The sequence below is a fragment of the Coregonus lavaretus genome, assembly GCF_964263955.1.
Source record: "Coregonus lavaretus genome assembly, chromosome: 36".
NCBI lineage: Eukaryota > Metazoa > Chordata > Actinopteri > Salmoniformes > Salmonidae > Coregonus > Coregonus lavaretus.
Genome location: NC_140023.1, coordinates 14,763,796 through 14,782,365, shown reverse-complemented (window position 1 = coordinate 14,782,365; position 18,570 = coordinate 14,763,796). Strand labels below are relative to the sequence as shown.

At 47.7% G+C, this 18,570-nt stretch overlaps 2 protein-coding genes across 7 annotated transcripts in view; one reads left to right on the top strand and one right to left on the bottom strand.

The window, feature by feature from the left end:
* Nucleotides 1–18,309, top strand: part of LOC311110816 (zinc finger SWIM domain-containing protein 8-like) — a 33,288-nt gene extending 14,979 nt beyond the window's left edge. The window contains exons 5-23 of one of the 6 annotated variants that reach the window (XM_084153388.1): nt 2,024–2,131; nt 2,938–3,019; nt 3,165–3,285; nt 3,387–3,588; nt 5,268–5,443; nt 5,993–7,749; nt 9,512–9,610; nt 9,780–9,904; nt 10,022–10,334; nt 10,515–10,667; nt 10,863–11,085; nt 11,207–11,496; nt 11,653–11,876; nt 12,061–12,558; nt 13,696–13,873; nt 14,107–14,280; nt 14,449–14,568; nt 14,920–15,098; nt 16,712–18,309. In XM_084153388.1, the coding sequence (XP_084009514.1) occupies nt 2,024–2,131; nt 2,938–3,019; nt 3,165–3,285; nt 3,387–3,588; nt 5,268–5,443; nt 5,993–7,749; nt 9,512–9,610; nt 9,780–9,904; nt 10,022–10,334; nt 10,515–10,667; nt 10,863–11,085; nt 11,207–11,496; nt 11,653–11,876; nt 12,061–12,558; nt 13,696–13,873; nt 14,107–14,280; nt 14,449–14,568; nt 14,920–15,098; nt 16,712–16,915 (5,226 nt within the window). In that variant the 3' untranslated portion in view covers nt 16,916–18,309. Of the gene's footprint in view, nt 1–2,023; nt 2,132–2,937; nt 3,020–3,164; nt 3,286–3,386; nt 3,589–5,267; nt 5,444–5,992; nt 7,750–9,511; nt 9,611–9,779; nt 9,905–10,021; nt 10,335–10,511; nt 10,668–10,862; nt 11,086–11,206; nt 11,497–11,652; nt 11,928–12,060; nt 12,559–13,674; nt 13,874–14,076; nt 14,281–14,448; nt 14,569–14,919; nt 15,099–16,711 lie in introns of all 6 variants that reach the window. The other 5 variants (XM_084153385.1, XM_084153387.1, XM_084153386.1 and 2 more) reach the window with 5 other exon arrangements.
* The window catches only part of slc17a5 (solute carrier family 17 member 5), a 583,343-nt gene that overhangs the window by 3,441 nt on the left and 561,332 nt on the right, over nt 1–18,570 (bottom strand). The gene's annotated exons all lie outside the window — the stretch shown is intronic.

The following is an 18,570-nucleotide window of genomic DNA, read 5'->3' as shown; positions in this document are numbered from 1 at the left end:
CTCTTGCTCTGTAATGATCAGTCCAGGAGAGAGTCTCCCATAGCCATATCCCCACTCCCCGCTGTGTAGGTCTTCTCCCACTTCAGACTGTCAGCTGTTCTGTGGCTATGGCGCACACACCTCCATAGCTTTCTTGTGACCTTTTATCAGGCGCACATGGACCCTTATTAGCAATTATTGTATTGAATGGGTGGATTAGCTGTAAAGTAATTAACATCTCTCAGGCCCAGATGGGAGGCTGGTCTTTTCACCCTCTCTGTGAAAGTGGATATTGAAAACCTGTCGCCCTAGGTGACGCCATGGGGGCTATGTTATGCTTAGACCTTTCCATTCATTCAGTCCACTTACTCTGTAGCCTTAAGAGGTGACATTTGCCATGATAAAAGATCGATGCTGTAGTCAAAACAGATTTCATCACTCCAAATACTCAGCGGGGAATGCGACAGATGTCATTTTGTGACTCATGAATTGCCACGTCCCGCTCATGAATTGGACATAAAATAATGAGAGGTCTTGAAATGAATGCTGCTACAGGTATTGTGAGAAATACAGACCCACTAGTGCAGTTTTTTGTGTGTGTTGAAATGGGAACCATGGGGTGTAGGTAGCCTTGAAATAATACATTATTAATAGCCAGTTTTATTTGCAGAAATTCAGTGTCTTGAGTCTGTGTCTCCTGAGAGCATGTTGACACGGTGTGTCAGAATATAGGCCGAGTTGTGTTCTTTAAAAGGCACTGTGGTTTCAACAGGAAGTTGTCTAAATGTGTATCTTCACAGACATACAGTCACAGCCACAGACTGAACCCATGGGTCTGAGTCTTCCCTGGTTTTCTCACTAGGGTGCATGTGCACACCACACACACTCACACACACACTCACACACATAGGCATGCACACAGTTCAACTTGAGTGCGCTCAATTTGTTGCACATTATGAAACCACTCCAGAAGAACAATGCGATAAATACCAAACACGCACACACACTGCAGCACAGAACTCTTGACTGTTCAGTGTGTAAAGCAACGTACATTAACACCCCTAAAGAACTGATACAGCTGTAATAACTTCTGATGATCTCAAAGCATTATATTATTAAATGTTCTGGTCAGAGAACGTTTCAATAGAACCAACAGAAGATCCTCACCGAAAAGTAGAATAACTGCTTCTAAAAGGTTGGTGGTTAGGGGAAGTGTGTGGGCAATGTTGTTGTGTTGCCGGCTTTCAGTGCAAACTCTCCCCTTGAGCAGTGTAGACTGTATCACGGTGACATCCAAATGGTTACTACTAATATTACAAGTTATTTCTCCTGTAGGCTGCTATCCTACTCTAAATAAAATCAAGTGGGATGGAACAAATTGGAGATGGTGATCAATACTACAAGTTATTTCTCCCTCGCCCATCAAAATATACATCACTTTCTTTTAGAAGTTTTAACTAGAGCCATGCTGCTGCTGTTGTCAGCTAGCCAGCATAAACGAAGGGCATATCAGGACGACATACTGAACCGAATCCATTCGACTCACAGCTGTGTGACACACTTCATCCATTTAGGCACCAGGCATGTCCGTATCGCCTCTCCCCATGAAATGTTCTTTGGCAGGCTATTAGAGCACAAGCATGCCGCTGTCACTCCCTATCTCGCTGTTCCTGCTATTTACCCTGGCTATTAAACCATATCATTATATCATCCCCTCTGTTCCTTTCTCTGGTCTCCATCCTGGGCCAGGAATCCCAAGTGTTTCCGCTCCCATTCACCACACAGTAGTAGCAGGCTACCTCTCTCTCTTTTCCCCCTCTCTCTAGTCTTATTTTAATGTGAGATATATTCTAATCACTTTCTGTGGTAGTGGTGTCTCGTACTGTACGACCCCCGAACTTGTAGTTTGTTGCACACCTACATTCCAGTTTATATTTTAATTCTCTGCATTTAAACTCACTGTGTGAACAGGAAACAGAGCAAGGTGAGATGGTGAGATCCTAAATGTACACTAATGCCTATCACGCCTTTGTTTGTCTGCCAGGCGTCTGCAGTGTGCCTGCGAGCCCCCGTGTCAGAGTCCCTGTCCCGGCTGCAGAGGGACCAGCTACAGAAGTTTGCCCAGTACCTCATCAGTGAGCTTCCCCAACAGGTAAGACAGTCAAACCACACTAGCTGGTTAGATTGTCTGCTAGCTTCACTTCAGGAATAAGGGTTGGCTGGGTATCTCAATGTGGAGGGAGACAAGTCATCATAACTAGGAGGCAAGTTCCAACTACTGAAACCACCAACAAGTTACATTCAAATGTTAAATAAAATAAAATAAAATTGTATTTGCAACATGTGCCGAATACAACAGGTGTAGACATTACAGTGAAATGCTTACTTACAAGCCCTTAACCAACAATGCAGTTTTTTAAAAGAAAAAAGTAAAATAACAGCATATATTGTGCATAGAATCCTAGACACATTTCTCAATCCCTTTAGGTGCTTCAAAAACTATTAGATAGTTGTTTATCTACTTAAGATCAACAACAGTCGCAAAAATACATTAAGTTGAATGTGTGAACAATGTTGTGTGTTCAACCTCCCAGTGGCTGGGTTTGTAGCGGTAGCTATGCTCAGCCTGTAAAAGGCCCGGTCTCAATACTCTCTTTGTCTGCCTCCTGTGCTACTGAGATAAAGAACACACAGTAGTTGCATTGTCCCCTTATGTATTACAGTCAATAGTGCAGTGTTGGTCAGTGTAATGTTACTCAGCTCTAAGGCCAACTGTATTTCTTAGCTGTAATTAGAGCCTTGTGTTCAAAAGGTAGGATTTAACAAGTAGCCATGAGAACCTATGCCCCAAACCCCCCCGAAACAGTGGTGAAACCGATTGTCATAACTTAACATTAACTGATCTGAAACAGATTCTATCAGACTCATTAAAACTGATCTGTTATTTTTCTCCTTCAGATTTTGCCCACAGCCCAGAGGCTCCTGGATGAGCTCCTGTCCTCCCAGTCCACAGCCATCAACACAGTGTGTGGGGCTCCCGGTACGCCCTGCCTGTACTTCTGTTTGCCTCCTGCATAGGGCATAATGTTTCCCAATTATCAGTTTAAATCAGCGTCTTGACATTTCCTGTATGTTTGTATCGCATTTCTTGGGCTTTGTGTTTACTCCCTGCCTCCTGTGTACAGACCCCACTGCTGGCCCCTCAGCCTCTGATCAGAGCACCTGGTATCTAGATGAGTCTACGCTCAGTGACAACATCAAGAAGACTCTGCACAAGTTCTGTGGCCCCTCTCCTGTTGTCTTCAGGTAAGACAGAGACTGGCATAGTCAAAGTTAACAGGACGCAGACAATATGTGTGGAAGTATACTTGCTAATCTGTGTGTGTGGTCCCTCTCTCCCGGTGCAGTGATGTCAACTCCATGTACCTGTCATCTACGGAGCCCCCGGCGGCGGCAGAGTGGGCGTGTCTGCTGAGGCCGCTGAGGGGGCGAGAGCCCGAGGGGATCTGGAACCTCCTGTCCATCGTCAGGGAGATGTTCAAGAGGAGAGACAGCAACGCTGCACCCCTACTAGAGATCCTCACTGAGCAGTGTCTCACTTATGAACAGGTAACACACACATGTTACATACAGTGGGGAGAACAAGTATTTGATACACTGCCGATTTTGCAGGTTTTCCTACTTACAAAGCATGTAGAGGTCTGTAATTTGTATTATAGGTACACTTCAACTGTGAGAGACTGAATCTAAAACAAAAATCCAGAAAATCACATTGTATGATTTTTAAGTAATTAATTTGCATTTTATTGCATGACATAAGTATTTGATACATCAGAAAAGCAGAACTTAATATTTGGTACAGAAACCTTTGTTTGCAATTACAGAGATCATACGTTTCCTGTAGGTCTTGACCAGGTTTGCACACACTGCAGCAGGGATTTTGGCCCACTCCTCCATACAGACCTTCTCCAGATCCTTCAGGTTTCGGGGCTGTCGCTGGGCAATACGGACTTTCAGCTCCCTCCAAAGATTTTCTATTGGGTTCAGGTCTGGAGACTGGCTAGGCCACTCCAGGACCTTGAGATGCTTCTTACGGAGCCACTCCTTAGTTGCCCTGGCTGTGTGTTTCGGGTCGTTGTCATGCTGGAAGACCCAGCCACGACCCATCTTCAATGCTCTTACTGAGGGAAGGAGGTTGTTGGCCAAGATCTCGCGATACATGGCCCCATCCATCCTCCCCTCAATACGGTGCAGTCGTCCTGTCCCCTTTGCAGAAAAGCATCCCCAAAGAATGATGTTTCCACCTCCATGCTTCACGGTTGGGATGGTGTTCTTGGGGTTGTACTCATCCTTCTTCTTCCTCCAAACACGGCGAGTGGAGTTTAGACCAAAAAGCTCTAGTTTTTTCTCATCAGACCACATGACCTTCTCCCATTCCTCCTCTGGATCATCCAGATGGTCATTGGCAAACTTCAGACGGGCCTGGACATGCGCTGGCTTGAGCAGGGGGACCTTGCGTGCGCTGCAGGATTTTAATCCATGACGGCGTAGTGTGTTACTAATGGTTTTCTTTGAGACTGTGGTCCCAGCTCTCTTCAGGTCATTGACCAGGTCTTGCCGTGTAGTTCTGGGCTGATCCCTCACCTTCTCATGATCATTGATGCCCCACGAGGTGAGATCTTGCATGGAGCCCCAGACCGAGGGTGATTGACCGCCATCTTGAACTTCTTCCATTTTCTAATAATTGCGCCAACAGTTGTTGCCTTCTCACCAAGCTGCTTGCCTATTGTCCTGTAGCCCATCCCAGCATTGTGCAGGTCTACAATTTTATCCCTGATGTCCTTACACAACTCTCTGGTCTTGGCCATTGTGGAGAGGTTGGGGTCTGTTTGATTGAGTGTGTGGACAGATGTCTTTTATACAGGTAACGAGTTCAAACGGGTGCAGTTAATACAGGTAATGAGTGGAGAACAGGAGGGCTTCTTAAAGAAAAACTAACAGGTCTGTGAGAGCCGGAATTCTTACTGGTTGGTAGGTGATCAAATACTTATGTCATGCAATAAAATTGAAATTAATTACTTAAAAATCATACAATGTGATTTTCTGGATTTTTGATTTAGATTCCGTCTCTCACAGTTGAAGTGTACCTATGATAAAAATTACAGACCTCTACATGCTTTGTAAGTAGGAAAACCTGCAAAATCGGCAGTGTATCAAATACTTGTTCTCCCCACTGTACATACTTATACACACATGATAGGACAGAGGTGACTCTCCTCTCTCCTCAGATCATTGGCTGGTGGTACAGCGTGCGTACGTCGGCGTCCCACAGCAGTGCCAGCGGGCACACGGGGCGCAGTAACGGGCAGTCGGAGGTGGCAGCCCACGCCTGCGCCAGCATGTGTGATGAGATGGTGGTTCTGTGGAGGCTGGCTGTGCTAGACCCCACCATGAGCCCTCAGAGGTGAGGTCACTTCCCTTCCTGCCTGTCTAACACTTACTTAGCCTTGGTTTCCTACATCAACTAGAATAGTGTCGAATGCTGACAGCGCACCACTCCACCGGTCTCTTACCTTCATTTCACTTCTCACTTTCACAACCCATCCCAGGTCTGAATCTGTCTGCGTTGGGTTGATATAGACTCTCTGTTAAGTTAATCTGGTTAGAGCAGTAAGTGTTTGGGACATTGAGTGTATTAGACCAGGGCATCCTCCTGATTCACTGTGACCTGATTGCTGCTTGGCTTTTAGATTGCTATGTGGTCTCAATCGACACTGGGTTAAATTAGCTATTTGAGACGCAATGACAGAAAGCAAAATGAGGAATGACAGTGTCAGAGTTCCTTGCAGAAAACTCTGTGTGCGTGTCTTTCAGTTACAGAGGCAATTATCTGAATAATGGTGTGTGTGCCTTTGTGTGCTTGTTTGTTACTATCGTCTCTGCTCTGTGGCCCTTGTTTCCTGGACTGACTATAACAATGTGTGTCTACGTTTCTCTTTGCACCATCCTATAGGCGTTTGGAGCTGGCTGCCCAGCTCAAGCAGTGGCATCTGAAAGTGATTGAGATCGTGAAGCGAGGGCAACACCGCAAGTCCCTGGACAAACTGTTCCAGGGCTTCAAACCGGCCGTGGAGTCCTGCTACTTCAACTGGGAGGTGGCCTACCCACTGCCAGGCATCACCTACTGCAGTGCAGACAAGAAGAGCGCTTCCTTCTGCTGGGCCAGGGCAGTGCAACAGCAGAGAGGGGCCAAGGCTGGCCTGGCTGGAGACCCCCCTGAACGTGGAGGAGGGATATCTGGCAGCTCTGAGGGAGGTGGGGGAGACTACAAAGGCAGAAGTCCCCAACAAGAAGTGGCTGTCAGGCCCAAAGAGACCATTGTGAGCAAGAGGAAGGGGTTGTCGGCCGGGGGCGGAGGAGGGGTCCTAGTGCGGCTAGGGGGTAGTGTGTCTCTCTCTCTAGAGGAGGTCAGTAGTAAGGGGATGTACAAAGGCGCAGGTTCCTCCTCGTCCACTGGGGGCAAGGCTAAGATAACCCAGGGGGGCAAGTCGTCCTCCGGGGGATCAGGAGCGGTAGGGGGAAAACACCAAGCAGCCAAGCGGCGCACCAGCAGTGAGGACAGCTCCCTGGAGCCTGACATGGCCGAGCTGAGCCTGGATGACGGCTCCAGTCTGGCGCTAGGCGCTGAGGCCAGCAACACCTTTGACTTCACGCCCCCGCCGCCTGAGATGCTGCCCTCACCAAGCCCGCTACTCAGAGAGCCACACAAATACAGTGGGGGAGGGAAAGGGGCCGGAAACACGCCCAAGGAGCGCGCCTTCGAGGGCAAACGGGTCACCCTCGCTGCCACCCTGCCTGCCGCTGAGCCCCAGCCCGCCTTCCCCACCAAAGAGAACGCTGCTGTCGTCGTGGAAGCGGCCATTGCCATGGAGAAGGAGGTGAACGTGGAGGCGGAGATAGAGGTGAATGGAAATGAGGAGGCGGCCATCGCTGGAGACGCTCGACCCTCCACCTCGGTTGTTACTGTGACTGCAGCTGCCGCCAAGCCACCGCGTGGTGGGCGCAGAGAAACTGGCGCTGGAGCCGTAGCCCTGCCCAATCAGGCCCCAGAGGCAGGGGCCGGGGGAGACCCTGTAGGAGAGGATGACTACCAGGCCTACTTCCTGAATGCAGCCACTGAGGAGGGGGCAGAGAGAGTGTTGGAGAACAACAATGAGGAGGAACCAGACATCTTTGCTGGGATCAAGCCACTGGAGCAGGAGGGCCAGATGGAGGTGCTGTTTGCGTGTGCAGAGGCCCTCCACGCCCACGGCTACAGCAATGATGCCTGCAGACTGGCGGTGGAGCTAGCTGGAGACCTGCTGGCCAACCCTCCAGACCTGAAGGTGGAGCAGCCCCAGACCAAGGGTAAGAAGAGCAAGGTGTCCACCAGCAGGCAGACCCAGGTGGCCACCAACACCCTGGTCAAGACCTCCTTCCTGCTGACGGTGCTGAGCGAGAGGCTGGAGCTCCACAACCTGGCCTTCAGCACGGGCATGTTCTCTCTGGAGCTGCAGAGGCCCCCAGCCTCCACCAAGGCCCTGGAGGTTAAGCTTGCCTACCAGGAGTCAGAGGTGGTGGCTCTGCTGAAGAAAATCCCTCTGGGCCTGGTGGAGATGACGTCCATACGGGACAGGGCCGAGCAGCTCCGAGACGGGAACTTCTGTGACTACAGGCCCGTCCTGCCCCTCATGCTGGCCAGCTTCATATTTGATGTGCTGTGTACCCCAGGTGAATCTCGCTACACATTTTATTTTTATTATCCTTCCACATTGAGATTCTGTTTGAGCTCACACAATACATACACCAAACAGTACAAATGCGCACACATATATAACATTTACTTGTGACGTGACTTTCATTATTGTGATGACTATTATTTATTGAATAATTACCTACTATGTTTAATTGTTACTAGATTAAATTAATCATGTAACAATTAACTCATTAGGAATTTGGGGCACCACGGGAAAAGTTACCGTTTCCCGAATTAACTCTAAAGATATCTAGATATCTCTTGTCATTTATTAATCATTTACCTCATATCAGTCTCATTGTGAAAGTCGTAGGCTCTTTAAGTCTGCACGAACCCAGGTCTTACTACCGTACCACACAAATTGATTTAATTATTTATTTACTAACTAATTAAAAGTAACACAAGATACAAACACGTACACAGTATAGGTAGGGATTAGAAACGTAATACAATGAAAACGGGTCCCTAGTGGACTAACACAATATGACACTTCTTACAAAAGATAGCGAGTTAAAGAGAGAGAGATAACACTTGGATACACATGGACCTATGCTCACAGTAATCCTAATACTTTGCCCGGAACTGCCGCCCGTTTGGGAAGACAAGCAATGCATGTATTTACGTGTTGGAGGTCTTCGTCGTGTATCTCTGTTGGACCCAGGCCTTCGTGGGAAGGGGTCGATTGGGCCTTCTCTTTCGGATGGCCTTTTAGATGTAAGGCTCAGATTGTCCACAAGAGGTCACAATGTCCTTCTTAGTTGTCTGTTTACTTTCACTCGTTCTGGAAGTGGTCTTCTGAGGATGGCTAATCAGCCGTGTCGATGATCCCCTGTGGGGTGATGAGAGCAGTGTAGTAGACGATGGCTTGAAGAGAGTAACAGGATGGTCCCACTTAAATTCACCTTCTTAGATACAGTACTTAGAACAGCTACTCAGCCCTAACATTGATTGTTACTGGAGGCAACTTTGTCGTCTTCACCTCGTGTTGATTTTCAGGTTCGGGACCACTATGGACAAAAGCTGCAGCTTGAGGTCCGTCTAGTCTGATCTGATAATTCTTATATCAATCTTTTATGCACTCTGGTAAAGAGGGGCGTTTCCGTCATACTGACACGCTCTCTGAGCTCCCTCGGGCGTGGCTAGTTACAAGGCAAAAGTATTATCATCACTATGATTTTGTTAGAAAGCTAAAATCACATTCCTATCTTCAGGAAAACATTGTCTTCCTCCTTGATATTTTCTACACAATGTAAAGGATGCAAACCTGATATCCACAGTGTAAAAACTCTTCAAGTCACAATGTTTTCATTATAACGCCTTTATACCATTTTTAATCACATCACAAAATAGACATTCATTTTCCATATTCCATTTCATCATTCCCAACGTTTGGATGTTGAAATATATTGTCCCAATGTTCATTGTTTGATGTTGATGGCAAAAAGTATCTGAAACAAAGGCATTCCTTTCACCATACTAGAATGCCAGAGATAGATTATCCTCCACTCTAATTTATGGCAGTATTAACGTGTCAAGACCGGCACAGCCCCCTGTGGGTAGGAGGGTCTGGTTGTTGTCGGCCATTTGCCAAGCTGATGTGAGGCCTTTGATCCTCACCCAGGGAGAGTCATGACACTTGATAATTGATCAGAATTACACGTCATGCAGTCATCACACAAGTGAGACTTCCAGTAATTTATATTTCACCTCGTCCCCCTCTCTATTTTGTTTGTACAGTTGTCTCCCCCACAGGTTCCCGTCCGCCTAGCCGTAACCGGAACAACGAGATGCCTGGAGACGAGGAGCTGGGCTTTGAGGCGGCTGTAGCAGCACTGGGTAAGATCAACCACAAGGTTTTTACATTTACAATAGTGTAGGCACCATTTAATGGTTCAGTGTTGAGGTTAGTGATACTTAAATAGGAAAACGTCCAGGTACCTGTTTGTCTTAGAAACTGCTTAACTCTTTTGCTTCTGTCTTTTCATCTTTCTAACCCCTGGTGTAGGTATGAAGACCACAGTGAGCGAGGCAGAGCACCCTCTGCTGTGTGAGGGGACCAGGAGAGAGAAAGGAGACTTGGCTCTGGCCCTCATGATCACATACAAGGATGACCAGAGCAAGCTGAAAAAGGTAGGCCTTCCGCACTGTGGCCAGTAGAATAACTAGTTATCAACAAACATATGAATGCAGCTTTTTAATGCATTGTAAGGCTTGTGGATGACACTCCCTCTCCCTCTGACCTCCCAGATCCTGGACAAGCTGCTGGACAGAGAGAGCCAGACCCACAAGCCCCAGACCCTGAGCTCCTTCTACTCCAGCAAGCCAGCTGCCAACAGCCAGAGGAGCCCGTCCAAGCACGCTGCCCACACTGCTCACGGACACGGAGGTGCCACCGGAGGGGTGTCCAAACACGCCCCCAACACCACGGCTGTAGCCGGGTCCTCCTCTGTGCAAGCGGTGGCTGCTGGAGGGGCAGCAGTACAGCAGGCGGGTCTGGCGGGCAGTGGGGTGCAGAACAACGCCACAGCCGGAGAGTGCGTCAGTGAGGCCAAAGAGCAAGGTGAGACACAGACAGGGTGGTAATGTCATATTGTACCTGTGTTGCACTGAACATGAGGTGTTACCCTACCTATGCAAAACAGATTTGTTGAAAATGGAAGGAATTTTTAAAATCCAACACTCACTGTTGCTACTGTATAGGTGTAAAACGTATTCAATACTTTACTTATTGTCTTAGCAGATGGCGCCCAACCTGCGTCATGTGACCAGCCGAGCGAGGCTGCCCCATTCAAGCCAGAGGGCACGGTGCCCAGCCGCTTGGCGCTGGGAGGACGGGGGGCATACAGCGGGCGCTGCTGGGGCTCTCCTGTCCGCCAGAAGAAGAAACACACAGGTAACCCTGACCCCCCCCCACCTCAACCTCAGATTAAGACACTGGCTGTGTCTCAAATAACAGCCTATACTGTATAGTGTGCACTGCATTCGAACAGGGCATATCGTATGACTTGAATGGCCATCTAGAGGTAGCATTGACACGTGGCTGACTAGATAGAAGTTTGAGTTTTACGTTTTTTAAATCTTGTCCCAGGCATGGCTAGTATCGACAGCAGTGCTCCTGAGACCACCTCAGACAGCTCCCCCACCCTTAGTCGACGCCCACTCAGAGGGGGTTGGGCCGCAGCCTCCTGGGGGAGGGGCCAGGACAGTGACAGCATCAGCAGCTCCTCTTCTGATTCGCTGGGCTCCTCCTCATCCAGCGGCTCTCGCAGGGCTGGAGGCGGGGCTAGGGCAAAGAGCACAGACACCAGCAGGTGAGTGACTCCTCCTACATATTCTATACACGTGTTGATGCCATCTGATTATTGGAGAACTCAGCTAAGGTATACATGAAATTATGCTAATTGAATAGTCCTCTTCTCGCCCCCCTCTTAGGTATAAAGGGCGTCGTCCTGAGTGCCATGCACCACATGTGCCCAACCAGCCGTCGGAGGCAGCGGCCCACTTCTACTTCGAGCTGGCCAAGACCGTGCTGATCAAGGCCGGGGGCAACAGCTCCACCTCCATCTTCACCCAGCCCTCAGCCAGTGGAGGCCACCAGGGGCCCCACCGCAACTTGCACCTCTGTGCCTTCGAGATCGGCCTGTACGCCCTGGGCCTGCACAACTTTGTCTCGCCCAACTGGCTCTCCAGGACCTACTCCTCCCACGTCTCCTGGATCACAGGTGAGGGGCTTTGTTTTTCTCTGTCCTTTCTCATTGGGATAGGTCACCCCAAAAGCTAAGTTTCTTCTTTCATAGTCCATGAGACAGTAGTAGCTATAATCTTGGTATGCTCCACCACCACACCATACATGAATGTCTCTCCCTCTTCCCCTCCAGGCCAGGCCATGGAGATCGGTAGTGCTGCCCTCAACATCCTGGTGGAGTGCTGGGACGGGCACCTCACTCCTCCCGAGGTGGCATCACTGGCAGACAGGGCATCACGGGCGCGGGACCCCAACATGGTTCGCGCTGCGGCTGAGCTGGCCCTGAGCTGCCTGCCCCATGCACATGCCCTCAACCCCAATGAGATCCAGAGGGCCCTGGTGCAGTGCAAGGAACAGGTACATGTCCGGTACTCTTCAGTTCTGCAGAAGACACATCGGACTACTCATGTAGGCTGGGTATCCTTTTATTCTTTTACCTTTTTATCAATTTTCTCCCTAAAATGCAATTTTTTCCCTGAATCTCCTCATCCTTTCTTCTCTCTCTATTTTTTTCACCTCCTCCCCTCCTCTCTCCCTGCAGGACAACATGATGCTAGAGAAAGCATGTATGGCTGTAGAGGAGGCAGCCAAGGGGGGTGGTGTGTACCCTGAGGTTCTGTTTGAGGTGGCCCACCAGTGGTACTGGCTCTATGAGCAGACAGTAGGAGGGGGCTCAGGGGCCCAGCGTGAGGGCCCGGGACGCTGTGGGGCCAACGGTGGAGCTGGGAGGAGGCCCCCAGAGACGGGTCATAGTGTAATGGACAACATTGGCAACATGGACTCCTCTGGCATTGCCACGGTGACCGCCTCAGTGACAGCAGCGGCTGTGGTGCCCGTCATCTCTGTGGGCTCCACCATCTACCAATCGCACGCCCTTCCTGGCTCGGCCATGGCCCACCCCCACACCCAGGGCCTGCACCCCTACACCACCATCCAGGCCCACCTGCCCACAGTCTGCACTCCCCAGTACCTGGGGCACCCACTGCAGCATGTCCCCCGGCCCACTGTATTCCCAGTGTCAGGGGGTGCCTACCCACAGGTAAGAGGACTGTCTGGAGGCATCATGGGAGGGAGGGAGGGAGGGAGGGAGGGAGGGAGACTGATGGAGACCGGGAGAGACTGATAAGATGGGCTGGGAGGGAGATGGGGGGGGGGGAGATGAAAACAAATGGAGAAGGCGATAAGAGTCAAATTGAATTGTTACTGGTACTTACGATCACAAATAAACTCAGAAATAGGCTGGCTGAGAATCATTACTATGGCTTCCAGTGAAATACTGGGCTGATAGCTCTTACTTTAAGTAGCTTCCATCTACTTAGAAGACGTAACGTATCCCTATACACCCCCACCCCTATTCTTGTTGTTATTATTTTTATTATAACTTTGATTTCATACACTGTTTCTGTATATTGTATTTTTAATGAACTTTTTAGTTTCATTAAAAGTTTGTTGTGACAGTTTTGTACAGTACAAAATTGAGATGGAGGGGGGACAGAAAGATGGACAGACAACATTGAAACTGAGTTTGAAGGCGACTCAACTAGACAACTGGACCACTGCCAAGTGATCAGTATGCACCGGTGTACCCATAGTGTTTGACTTCAAAAATCCAATTTTGAAAAACTCTACATTCTATCTTGTGTATGTCAGGAAGTCGAAGAGGAAATGGTGGGAGAATGTATTGACTGACAACCACTCAATAATTATAGGCTGAATAAAGTAAATGGAGACGCTAGCACACTAGGCCTTGTAACCCCTCCTAAGGGAAATCTCTGACATTCTTTGTTTTACTATACCAATCTTTTTTTTGTACTGAAGGTCCAATGCAGCTGTTTTTATCTCGATATCAAATCATTTCTGGGTAACAATTAAGTACCTTACTGTGATTGTTTGAAATGGTCAACAAAAAAGAAATATATTTCTCAAGGGAATTAGCACAAATTTCATAGTATTATTCCAACTTCATAATGTGGAAATGTGTATATATAATACAGGAAAATCACATTTTTACATCACTAGGCCTTTAAGACAACGACCATTGTCTTTTGACACTCCAACGTGTTGCTCGTCCCTCAGTGCAGACCAATGTCGCACCATCTGGCGTAAGACAGTGGCCCAGGACTGCAACAGAGAATAGCATCTAACTAATTTTAAGTGTGTCTGTGTGCCCTCCCAGGGAATGCACCCGGCCTTTATCGGTGCCCAGTACCCGTTCTCAGTGGCCACTGGCCCCCATCCGCCCATGGCAGCGACAGCGGTCACCTTCCCTGGTGTTCCCGTGCCGTCCATGACCCAGATCGCCGTCCACCCCTATCACACCGAGACCGGCCTGCCTCTGAGCACCACTGTAGCAGGTGAGCAGAGACCACTGCTGTGTGTGTGTGCACGCCTTTGTACCTTGTATGATCTGTAAGCAGTCTGTCTATAGATGTAAAATAATCATCTATTAAGCCCATGTTAGCGGATGTAGTTGATGGTTCACATTCGATAGTAGAGGTTGTAAAAAAACATTTTTGAACTTGGATGTTTTATAATGGACTCTCCATGGCACTCTCAGGAGCCGCATCTTTTTCCCCTTTCTATCCAGTAGGTGGCGTCCATTCTGGCGCCACAATCCAGGCCATTCAGGGGTCTTCTCTTCCTGGTATGTCTTCTCAGCCCGCCTCATTGGTCAGCGCGCCCTTCCCGTCTGAAGACGAGCAGCATAGCCAGCCAATCAGCCAGCAGGGCCTTCACTACCTGCACTCAGCCTACAGAGTTGGTGAGGAACAACCATTATTTTAAGAACCATGATAAGCTTCTCTAGATGTGATACTAGATGGTATATGTACTGTGAATATCAGTTCAATCATTTGCTATGGTTAAGCTTTTGATTCAAACTAATTGATGGTGTTGATAACTGTGATATTTGACCCTGACTCTTTGATAGGCATGCTAGCTTTGGAGATGCTGGGCAGGAGGGCTCACAACGACCACCCCAATAACTTCTCCCGCAGCCCACCTTACACAGAGGACGTCAAGTGGCTCTTGGGCCTGGCTGCACGGCTAGGTGAGCAAGGGGCAGACGCAGGGGTGAAGAGGGCATTCTGCGGGCATCTTTGATTCTAGTGGTTGTTTGATCTATTACGGTGTTTTGGGAAATATAGATTTGAAGTATTGATGCACCATCAAACATAACAGCATCTGGTGGTTTAAGAAGGTGAAGACTACAGTTGAATGCTAAGTAAGACACATAAACAAAAATATTGAAATCGGAGCACTGCATTTTCTGTGAATGTTGAGAGGATTCTACTGAAATGACAGGGCACTCTGCCAGAATTCAAAGTAGAACATATCTGTTAGCTATAGACTTTTGCTAACTGTCAGTAAATACTAAATACCATTCTCCCATCCTCTCCAGGGGTGAACTACGTGTACCAGTTCTGTGTGGGCGCGGCTAAGGGCGTGCTCAGCCCCTTCGTCCTTCAGGAGATCATCATGGAGGCTCTCCAGAGACTGAACCCCGCCCACATCCATGCCCACCTCCGCACGCCTGCCTTCCACCAACTGGTGCAGCGCTGCCAGCAGGCCTACCTACAGGTAACACCAGGGTCCAGGCTGCAAACAACCCCTAGATCCTTCCCTTAGCCCCTTCAACAGTTCTATCGACAGGTAACACCAGGGCCCAGTCCGCAAACAACCCCTAGACCCTTACCGTAGGTTAGAAACTGATCAGAGTGGGTGTATTCTGTGTATTGGCAGGGCAGAGGGAGTATTATCTTAGGGAGGAGAAGGAGAGTGAGTGTTTCTCACAGCTTACATAAATAGTTGATGAAGTCCGAGTGCTACAAACCGTGGAGAAGGGAGACTCATGAGTGCATCCACTGGATAGCCTGCTCTGATGGGGAAGCGGCTAACTGGCTGTGACAGTTGCAAAGCTGAAAGGCATGTTGGCCCCTGGAGATTCTGTACTTGCTCACATGCACATGCAGGTGCACACTGAATTCCTTGCTTCCTTGCTGTGGTTTGAGTCACTGTCTTTCTGTTTTAAACAAGGCTAGATAAAACTGCTGTGTGGGCTTTAAAGGTGAACGTTCCAAATTCTTACTGTGTACAGTGTAACACACACACACCTCTTCCTATTTGCCCCAGTGTCAGCTGACTTCCTCTATCTGCATGATGTGTTATTTCTACACACACTTGTAAACACACTCATAAGTGTGTGTGTGTGTGTGTGCCGGCACATTTGTTGATGTCCGCTGACAGTATCAGCGTGACACAGGCTCTCCTCCACTCTTTCTCATCAGGCAGTTAATGAGATGAGGTATCTGGGGGTTGTACTCAAAAGGAAATGTACCATGACTGACAATGAATAATTTCCTCAGTCACTGAAGGGCAATGAATTCCAGATGCTGGAATTGGTTCCTCTTTCCCCCTTAGAACACATCCTGCTCATATTAAACTCCAGTAAATGAGGTCAAATGAGTAACTTTTGAGTCATACTCCATTAAACAGCACGATTGTGAGAAAATTGAAACGCTCTCTGTTTCCCGTTAAAATGTTTGCAATTTAACCTCATTATGATACAGAATCTGTCCTGAGAGGTAAAAAATTAAGCACCTACACAAGGCTAGGAGTGAAAAGACACTGAAATCTCATCACTTCATCAATGCCCTAACAAAGAGCTAACCCTCAGATGGAGGAATGTGATTAAATTAACCCATTTAAACTCTGCCTGCTAGCACGTCTCAATATGAAATACATTGTCCAGAACCATATAATTTAAATCACCTAGTTAAAGGTGGCTGTATCAAGGTATAATATTAAGATAGTGGACCACATAAGGATATCTGTATTCCCACCAAACGCTATTGTCCAATCCAAATCTACCCCTTGCCCCCCCTAGCCCCTATATACTTGTGTAGATCTGAATGGATTGGTATTCACAATGTGGCAAAGATTCCCCAGAGTCTCTCAGAGGACAAAGTGGAGCTATTACCACACTTGTATCAGACCAATTCTCTCAGTTCATTGGGGTTAAGGGTTGGTTTAAGATTTGAGTAAAGAGCGGATCCCTTGGTGCCCCTTTGACCCCTGGGTGCCCTATCTCTGTGCCTAACATTGACATAAGTAGTAAAGTAGATGACCTTTTGGTGCCCTGTTTGACTCACAGTTCATCTGATCCTCTGTCCCTCTCTCCATTCCCACTGCAGTACATCCACCACCGGCTGATCCACCTGACCCCGGCCGACTACGATGACTTTGTCAACATCATCCGCAGTGCCCGCGGGGCCTTCTGCCTGACCCCTGTTGGCATGATGCAGTTCAACGACGTGCTGCAGAACCTGAAGAGGGGCAAGCAGACCAAGGAGCTGTGGCAGCGCATCTCTCTGGAGATGGCCACCTTCTCCCCATGACTATGAGGGCAGTGGAGTGGGAGAGGAACGACGCTCCCACGCCACAAACCCGCAGCCCTGTCGAGCTCTGTCTCTCTCCATCGACCCTTAGCCCTGCATCGAAAGCTCTCTCCATTCGCCTCCCTGGCCTCTCCCTCACCTGACGTACCCCTCTCCTTGTGTACCATGACGTACACACCCTACAAAACACACAGGCAGCACAATCAACCCCCATTTCCCACCCTGTTAGAGTTCCTTTTAGATCTTATAGGTGTGTGTGAGACAGAGCTTTGAGGTAAGCTGAATGGAGATCAGCTTAAATAGTTTTCTATGTCTGTTTGTGACTGAATTGCCGCTCCCATTTATCATGGTTCATGTCTCTGTGTAACTTCCTGTAACGTATATTCCCACCTCATGTTCATCCTCCCAACTTTCCTACCAGAAGCTGTCACGAAGGATGCTTTATGGTTGCTTGGGGTGTATAAGTTGTCATTTATTTTGTTGATGTTGTTGGTTGGTTTTTATTTTATTGAAGCCACTGAGTAAATCAGATTCATACTGCAACATTCCTCTGTCCTGGGGGAGTGAGCCTCCACCAGTCACTACGGATCTGAATTTTAGGTATTCTGACAGTGTTTAAAGAAGAAAGAAAAAAACAAGACAAAAAACAGTTTGTTGAAATAATTAAAAAAAGAAATGTAATATGAAAATTAGAAAATTATCTGAGTACGGGTGAGGATTCTTTAGTGTTTTGTTTAATCTTTTGCTTTTGATATTTTGTATAGAATGATGTGTATGCAGAGAGGAATTTGAGAATGAGCGAGTGTAAACATGAGTTTTGTGTGGGTTACCTTTTCCAATTTAGCGGTTTGAGGTTTTGGGTCTGGGAACACAGGAGTCTGGCTGGACCAAACTCATCATTGGCCTTTTTGAGTGGGTCAATAGTGAAAGTGTACGGCCCCTGCGAATATCAAGTACAATCATCCAATCAAATATCACGATCACATAAAGGATGAGTGGACATGACATTTACATATGCCCTGCACATGTAGAATCATAAAAGTGCTATGCTCATAAAGGCTTATATGCAGACTGGGTTTCCAGGTTACATCCATCAGCTGTTACTCTGGAATTCATGTCCACTGTCCATTGATGTTCTATAGGGGGCGTTGCCAGATCCGTGTGTTCCAAATCCACACCTCCAACCCTGCTCTGGAGCTCACAGGGTGAAGAGTGACTTAGTAGAAAATGTACTGTGATATTTTTATATTCCTCTAAGTGTAGCTTGGTTGAAAAAAGAATTAAAAATTCTGCTGATTGCAAGAGGTTGTAATTTAGAATACAATTTAAAAAAGAACGGATAAAGCAATACTGAAATGTAGAGTTTACTTAATAAAGGTAATTCAAAACACTAATCTGCTGTAATTTTATTTTATGTGGGTGGAAAGTGCAAGTGAGTTCAAAAAGGACACTTGAACCACATATTACTGTAAATCAGAAATAGTCTACTTATTTCTCTTAAATCCTCTGACCACTGAAACTCCAATGTATTTGACTGGCAAAATGAAAAGGTATGACGTAAAAGGTATGACGTAAAATGCATTCTTCGGTCTGTCACAGTATGTCCAGGAGAGGGAGCCATAGGGTAATTTATGATCGAGTTCCAGGAGCCTGGC